This window comes from Mandrillus leucophaeus, unplaced genomic scaffold (genome assembly GCF_000951045.1).
Source record: "Mandrillus leucophaeus isolate KB7577 unplaced genomic scaffold, Mleu.le_1.0 Scaffold86, whole genome shotgun sequence".
NCBI lineage: Eukaryota > Metazoa > Chordata > Mammalia > Primates > Cercopithecidae > Mandrillus > Mandrillus leucophaeus.
The window spans coordinates 2,315,838-2,324,406 of NW_012109363.1; the positions used below are offsets into that span (position 1 = coordinate 2,315,838).

Here is an 8,569-nt window from a genome sequence, read left to right on the forward strand (position 1 = left end):
CAGGATGGTCTCGATCTCCTGACCTCGTGATCCACCCGTCTCGGCCTCCCAAAGTGCTGGGATTACAGGCTTGAGCCACCGCGCCCGGCAGTTCTCACCATTAATTCTTATGTTGGCTGTAAGGTTCTTGCTTATGTTCTTTATCAAGTGGAGGATGTGTCCCTCTGTTCCTGGAGTGCCGAGACTTTTTATCATGAGCTGGTGTTGGATTTTGTCAAATGCTTTTTCCGCATATGGCGATATGATCATATGATTTTTCTTTAGCCTATTGGTGGATTATATTAATTGATTTTTGAACATTGAACTAGCCTTGCCTAACTGTAATAAATTCCACTTTATCCTGGTGTACAATTCTTTCAATACATTGTGGGTTTCAATTTGCTAATATTCTATTGAGGGTTTTTGCATCTGTATTCACAAGATATATTATTTTGCGTTTTTTGTTTGTTTTTGTTTTTTCCGAGACGGAGTCTCGCTCTGTCGCCCAGGCTGGAGTGCAGTGGCGTGATCTCTGCTCACTGCAAGCTCCGCCCCCCGGGTTCACGCCATTCTTCTGCCTCAGCCTCCGAGTAGCTGGGACTACAAGCGCCCGCCATCACGCCCGTCTAATTTTTTGCATTTTTAATAGAGACGGAGTTTCACCGAGTTAGCGAGCATGGCCTCAGTCTCCTGACCTCGTGACCCGCCTGCCTTGGCCTCCCAAAGTGCTGGGATTACAGGCGTGAGCCACCACACCCGGTCGTGTTTTTTCTTTCCTGTAATGTCGTTTGTGTGGTTTTGGCATTAGGGTAATTCTTGCCTCATAGGCTCAGTTGAGATGTATTCCTTTTGTTTCTATCACATAAAAGAGATGGCACAGAACTGGCATAACTTGTTTTTTAAATATTTGGTAGAACTTATCAAATGAAACCATTTGAGCCTAATGCTTTCTGTTTGGATGTTATTAATTATTGATTCAATTAATTAGATATAAATATATTCAAGTGGTCTGTTTCCTCTTGTGTGTTTTGGCAGAGTGTGCTTTCAAGAAATGTGTCAATTTCGCCTAGGTTATCAAATTTGTGGACATACAGTTATTCATAGGATTCCTTTATTATCATTTTCATGCCTACGGGATCTGTAGTAATGTCCCTTATTTCATTTCTGATATTGACTATTTGTTTTTTCTCTTTGTTAGCCAGGCTAGAGGTTAATCAATTTCATTGACCTTTTCAAAAAATCAGCTTTAGGTTTTGTTGATATTCTTTTGATTTTGTTTTCAATTTCATTGATTTCTGTTCTTTTATTTTTTCTCTTCTGTTTACTTGGAACTTAATTTGTTCTTATTCTAGATTCCCAAGGTAGAATCTTAGGTTATTTTAGATCTTTCTTCTTTTCTGGTTTGTACATTCATTGATATAAATTTCCCTCTATACAGAGATTCACGGATCCATCCGGGTGGTCCAGGCACCACTGGCGCCCCTCTGCGGCGATTCCCCCGTTCCATTTTCTGAAGCCACAGGTCAGAAGCCGCTGTAGAACGCTTTGCCAGACTCCGGGATCTTGAAGAGAACGTAAGGCGCAGCTACCTGCCGCGCAGGCGCAAGCCTTTCTTTCCGCACAAAGACCGTGGGAGGAGGGGTCGGCGCAAGCGCTCGGTGTCTCTCTGAAAAGAACATCATCCTGCCGCCCGCTTACGGAGCGCAACGCAACGCATGCGCCTTGAAGACTTACGGAACTTATTTCATGCTCGGGGCGGCGGTGACGTGTGAACGAGAAGGAGGTGGTCAAGGAACGGAAGCCGGGAGGGAACTAGGGCGGAAGGGGACCAGGGCCGGGCTTGTGTTCGGTGCCTTGCCGGGGCTGGGGGGTTCCGATGTGGTCCCCGGAGCGGGAGGCCGAGGCCCCGGCCGGGGGAGACCCGGCGGGCCTACTGCCCCCCGAGTGGGAGGAGGACGAGGAGCGCATGTCCTTCCTGTTCTCCGCTTTCAAGAGGAGTCGCGAGGTGAACAGCACCGACTGGGACAGCAAGATGGGCTTCTGGGCGCCGTTGGTGCTGAGCCACAGCCGCCGCCAGGGGGTGGTGCGCCTGCGTCTGCGGGACTTGCAGGAGGCCTTTCAGCGCAAGGGGAGCGTCCCGCTGGGGCTGGCCACGGTGCTGCAGGACCTGCTGCGGTGAGGGGCGGGCCGGGGCCGGGGTCACGAGGGCGGGCGGGGGCAGCTCTCCGAGGGCCGGGCCCTGGTCCTGTTCTCTGCACAGTGCACTGCGCCCAGCCCAGTGTCTGGCCCAGAGAAGGCATCCAGTGTGGGTTCAGAAGGCGAAAAAGGGAAATAAGGAGGCCGGGCTAGGGAAGCTTGGAGGGAGAGGAAGAGGGGGTCTGGGGGAAGATTTGGGGTCGGGGATAGTCCCATTAGATGAGTTCCAGAGAAACCAGCCTAGCAAAGGTGACAGTGATTTGCCTGAACTGGGACCCCGTTATGTAGTTATTTCGTAAGAGCCTCCAAATTTGAATGGCCTGTGGAGCAGAAGGTCTAAGAGATAGTATTCATTAACCTAGAGAAGGTCAGAGCTAAAAAGCGGGCATTCGTGGGGAAGAGGCCTGTAGGCATCTTGCCAACAACCCCTGGCACAGCTCATGCGTCTGGCTTGTCCTTGGCACAGGCTTTTTGGAGCAGAGAGGACGTGAAGGAGAACGAGGGCTTTGCTGAGTATCTGAGTGCCCTTAAAAGGTCTGTAGGAGATACGTGTGTGACAGGTGCAGTGTTTTGGCGGTATCTGAGGGGTAACATTGATAACTAATAGATGTACAGTGCTTGGCAGCATGCAGATACTTTGTATGCACCATTTGACCCACTCAGCGGTCTTGTGGTGCGGTGATAGATTATCCTCAGCAGACAGAAGAGGAAACTGAGTTTCAGAGAGATCAAGTGACTTCCTCAGAGTTACACAGGTGGTTAAAGCTGATACCGGGACTGGATACCTGGTCTTTGGATAAGTCATTTGCAGTTCAATGTACGTATCATTCTGAGACCAACCTAGCATGATACCCCTCTCAGTGAAGGAGGGAGAAAGTCAACTCTGATGGTTTTTTTTGTTGTTGTTGTTTTTTTAGTTTTCTGCTCTTTCTGATTAAGAGCTCTCCCTTCTCAACTTTTGTTCTCAGTACCTTCCCATTGGCTGACATTGATATTGCCTAGGATGGTCTCGAACTCCCGAACTCAAACGATTCTCCCACCTCGGCCTCCCAAAGTGTTAGAATTACAGGCGTTGAGCCACTGCACCTGGCCAGCAAGGCTTTCAGAGAATGTGTACAGTGGAAACGGTTTTCGTTCATGCCTGAAGTAGGGAACAGGAGAAACAGTAGTTGAAGAAGTCAGTGAGGGATGAGACCAGAATGGACCTCCTTACTGTAGAAGGGTGACGATCTTTCACTTCCAATCCAGACACTTTAATACATCGATGGTATTAAAGTCTGTTCTCCTGACTGCTGGCGCTCCACTGACGCTTCCTGTTGCTTGCCTGGGTCCTGAAGAATTTCTGAGGGTGATACTTCTCCACAGAGGCGACGTGGCATAGTATTAGTATTAAAAGTAGTATCAAAAACCACAATTACTTTTGCACCAACCTAATAGTTAACAGCTTAGCTTGAGGGCCAACTGGCCTAGGCCTGAATCCTGGCTCTGCCATTTGCTAAATTATGTGGCCCTGCACAAATTTTATGCTGCCTTTAACTCTCAGTTTGACAAATTCTAAAATGGTGATGATAATTGTACCTAGGTTTATTGTGAGGATTTGAAGAGATATTCCTTATATAGCCTTCAGCATAGTGACTGGCCAGCGGCAAGCATTTAATAAATTGAGCTGCTGTTACTGTTACCAGCACCGTGAAATACTTACGTATACTTACATATACATCATAATACTTACCTATACTTACATATACATCGTAATACTTATATATGCTTACATATCCATCGTATCCCCACCCTTGCCTTGGAAGAGCACGAAGTCTTTCTCTGTACATCTTTGTTTTCTTCCTTGTATCTTGCACTCGACAGTGATTTATTTTCATGTGATTGTTTTGAGCACCAATTGTAAAAGGAAATCTCAGCGAGGGCTCAGAAACTGCCTGTGTTTCTGTTGTCTTAGTGAGGCACTTGCCTTTTGCCTCCAGCCCTGTCATGGTGTAGATTTGACCTCTCTGCTTACCTTCGGAGTCCCTCAGTTTTCTCATTCGTTAAAATGCTCGTAACACCGCCTCCTGTGCAGAGGTGTTGTGAGGCTTAGAGCTGGAGTACAAGCAATGCTGCGTGTAGTTGGCACAGCGTAGGTGCTTAGTAAATGGTAGTGGTAAAGGGGGAGCTGGAGACTGGAATGGGATATTGCATTAAGTGCTACTACACGCCCTTCTTTTTCTTCCCTGCAGTCGAGGGGAGCTGCAGCGGGAGTCAGACTTCATGGCCAGTGTAGACAGCAGCTGGATCTCCTGGGGGGTCGGGGTCTTCCTGCTGAAGCCTCTCAAGTGGACTCTTTCTAACATGCTGGGAGATAATAAGGTTCCAGCCGAGGAGGTCCTTGTCGCTGTGGAGCTGTTGAAGGTGGGTACTCAGAAGGGGGTGTCTGGGTGTCACCTGATGTGATCATAGCATCCTCCACGTCCCTTGGGTGCGTTCTTAAAAAAAGACTTTCTTTTTTAAGTGACTGAGTTGATAACTGAGTTTATCTGCCCTCCCTTGTACTTGCGCTTTGTATATTCATTAGTGGGACGTGTACATTTCAAGGGTTAGCCTTTGTCTGGGAATTTTCAGCAACTAACAGTGGATTGTTTTCTAGTATCTGTAGTGATTCATGTTAAGCAGCAGTTTAGGAAATGCTTTGCCTTCTGTAGTTTACTGACAGGAGTTTCTCAGGATTCCTGAGGACCTTGTGGCTTTCGGTATTGCCCCCTCTGAACTGGCGCACTCAGCTCCGCTTTCCTACTTGGTGACCGTGCCCTTTCCCCTTCCAGCTTTCTGATGGCCTGCCTTCTGCTGCACATGCTCCTCTCCCTTGAAGAGGCCACTGGGGCCATGGTCCCGTCCTAGCCTCCTGGTCAGTCAGCCTCCTCCCGGCCTGCCCTCCCCACAGCCTTAATCGCATGGCTCATTGTTCCACTCCCTTCCTCAGCAACACCCTCAGCTCCTTTGCATCTCCTTTGGTCCACACCAGGAGACTCCCAGCAAATCCATAGCCCTAGATCAGCCACATGCGGTCTAACACCCCTGCTGGAGAAAATCACCTGTCATCAGACTGAGGTCCCCTTCACAGTCCCCAGCTGTGGGAGGCCCTCACAGCCACACCACAGCCTCATTTTTCTTTCTCTCTGTCCCCTCACACGCTCATTCCATCCTGTGTCCTCTTTCCTCTCTGCAGGCACTTCACTGAGAAGGTAGACTCAGGGTTCCTGAGTTGACCTTCAGTTTTCTGTCCTCCTACCCCAAGCCTGACCTCCTCAGAGCGCACCTCCTTCTGTGCTCAGAGTGTAGTGTCCTTCCTCTGCCCCTCGTCTGCTGTGCGTCTGCCCTGCCCCTCTTGTCCCTTTGTCCCATTGGCTGGCCTCTTGCCTGGTATGTTCCATCTCCCTCTCAGCCTGTAAACCCAAACCCACTCATGCTTTTCCGAACACAGATTGTCTCTTTTGTGGTACCTGGGCCCTACCTAGTGACTGCTGTTTCCTTCTCAACCGACCTTTGCGTCACCATTTCCTCACCTCCCATTCACTCTGTCACCCGGTGCAGACCTGCTTCAACCACCCCCTCCACCTGGATGCTGTGGATGAGTCTCTCTCTCTCTCTCTGTGTGTGTGTGTGTGTGTGTGTGTGTGTGTGTGTGTGTGTGTGTGTGTGTATCTACAAAGTTGACTGAGTACTTGGTGGCCAAAGTACATTGCAGAGAGTATTTTTGAAATTCACAGACCAAGCCTAACCTCAGAGCCCTGGCATAGCCCTAGAGGCTTCACACAGCTGGAGCCAGCCCAGAATCCCCACCCCTCACCCCAAGAGACGCACTCGTTTCTCCTCACCTCACCGTGAGAGACTCCAGCGCACTCTGCCTCAGATGGAGGAAGAAGTCTCCCAAATCTGCCCATCTCTCCCTGTCCCCCAGGATTGTTGACTAAGCAGCCCACATTTTCTTCAGGGGCAGCCCCTTTGCTCCATCTACACGCCCTCCCTGCACCCACGCGGTTATTCCCCTGCCCGGTGCCCTGGTCTCCAGGGCTCAGCCAAGGTCCCCGCAAAGACTGCAGGATGATTTGGGTCTGCCTCTCATCTCACATTGTCCTCCAGCCTGGGGCGGAGGAGAGGCAGACCCGTGGATCCCCACAGGTGAGGTTTGCAAACAAAACAAGCCTGCTCTTGACGTAAATTGGTTTTCCCGAGTCCAGACAGAGAAACAGCCAGTAACTTTACTTTTGGATAGTACTGAAAAATACAAAAAAGCAAACATTGTCCATTATTTTGTTATTTAAAAAAAAGAATACAAAGAAATGAGAGTTTTCTTTCTGTTCATCCAACTTTTCTCTCTTTGGGCACTCTCTTCCCATTTGTGTGAGTGTGTGAGTGTGTATGTTTACAGACTTATGTTTCCTTAATGGCCTTGTCAACTCTAGTTCTTCCTGAAAATCTTATTCACTTGTTTCTTGTCTGTCTTTCCTGCTAGAAGGGAACAGTGCCATGGGCCCTGGGACCCTGGGAGCAGTGCCTGGTGCCTGGTACCTGGTAGACAGTCAACAAATCCCTGTTGAGTGAATGAATATATACACACAGACGCATGTGTACACATCACTCCATTTTTTTCTAGAAATGAAATCGGTGTGCAGTCTGCTTTGTTTTCTTCCACTGCGTTATATCAGGTGCCTCTTTCCAGGCCCTACACAGTATGGATTTACTTGATTCTTTTTGATGCCTGCATGATAATCTATTGCTATGCCACAATTTATGCAACAGGTTCTCTGCAGATGGACATTTAAGTCATTCCGATTTCTCTCTCCATTTTTCCATTACAAAAAAATGCCACTTGGGCAGAGATCTATGTACTTCTCCCTTTATTTTTATGGAATTGATTTTCAGAAATGCATATGTGCTTTTTAAATTTTAACAAAAATTGCCAAACTACTTTTCAAAAGTTTGTAATAAGTTGCACTTTCATCAAGATTCTATAGTCTAGTCTCCCCACATCCTTATCAGCACTGGGTGACATCAGTCTTTTCAATCTTCCCAACTTATTGGGAAAAAAAAATGATACGTCCTGTTTGTGAATTAAGCATTTTTTTCACCTATGTACTAGCCATTTACATATCCCCTTCTGTAAATTGTCTGTTTATATCCTTTGCCTGTTTCATATTGTGTTATCTTTTTTTTTTTTTTTTTTGAGATGGAGTCTGTCTCCCAGGCTGGAGTGCAGTGGCGTGATCTCCACTCACTGCAAGCTCCACCTCCCGGGCTCACGTCATTCTCCTGCCTCAGCGTCCCGAGCAGCTGGGACTACAGGTGCCCGCCACCACACCCGGCTAATTTTTTGTATTTTTAATAGAGACGGGGTTTCACCGTGTTAGCCAGGATGGTCTCAATCTCGTGACCTCGTGATCCGCCCACCTTGGCCTCCCAAATGCTGGGCTTACAGGTGTGAGCCACCGCGCCCGGCCGTATTGTGCTATCTTTTATGTTAATCTGTATTCTTTATGTATTAGAGATAGATACGTATAATGTATTTAGTATTAAGGATGTAAATATTGTTTCCCAGTCTGTTGCTTGCTTAATTTTTATTTATGATGTTTTTTACCATATAGAAGGGTTCATATTTCTGTAGTCAGATGTCTCAAACTTTTCCGTATGGCTACTGAATTTCAGGTCTTGTTTAGGAAGGCATCTTCTGACTCAAGCTTAAGTGGGTATTCTTTTATTACTTTGTACTTTAAGTTTTTCTCTTTACATTTCCTTACTTCAATACTTATTTTTGTGTATGTGGTGGGGAAAAGCTCTTCTTCCAAATGGATGGCCAGTTGTCTCAGTATTTTTTCTTGATGTCATATAACATTAATTTATTTGTGTGTGGTTACTGTGCAGTTACTGCAGTAGTTGCGTATCTGGTAGGGCAGTCGAATCCATGAAAACTCAATGTCTGTGTCTTACTAGGCTCTTTTCCACCCTTTGACACCATTGACGAGTCGCTTCTTAAAATGTCTAATTTCCTTGAATTTGTTTACATGATGCAGCAAACTCTCCTTGGTTCCCCCAAAGCAGTCCTGCTGGCTCTCTTTTGTGGGTTCTTTCACTTCCTAAACAGTGATCTTCCTTCAGCTTATTACTTTCCTCCCTGAGTGTCCTTGGATATTTGCCGTGGATATGCTGAGGACTTTCAACCATTGTATCACTGTCCTGCCGTCTCCTTTGAGTTTTAGATTTGTATATCCACTTATATGTTGTGTATATATTTTTGGATATCTCTCAGACATCTTTTTTATTTATTTATTTGTCTATTTTCAGATGGAGTCTCGCTCTGTTGCCCAGGCTGGAGTGCAGTGGCGCAATCTTGGCTCACTGCAAGCTC

At 47.1% G+C, this 8,569-nt stretch overlaps 1 protein-coding gene across 1 annotated transcript in view; it reads left to right on the forward strand.

Moving 5' to 3' along the window:
- The window catches only part of CHMP7 (charged multivesicular body protein 7), a 22,617-nt gene that overhangs the window by 5,355 nt on the left and 8,693 nt on the right, over positions 1-8,569 (forward strand). The window contains exons 2-3 of the mRNA XM_011968820.1: positions 1,418-2,154; positions 4,407-4,578. Of these exons, the coding sequence (XP_011824210.1) occupies positions 1,856-2,154; positions 4,407-4,578 (471 nt within the window). The 5' untranslated portion in view covers positions 1,418-1,855. The remainder of the gene's footprint in view (positions 1-1,417; positions 2,155-4,406; positions 4,579-8,569) is intronic.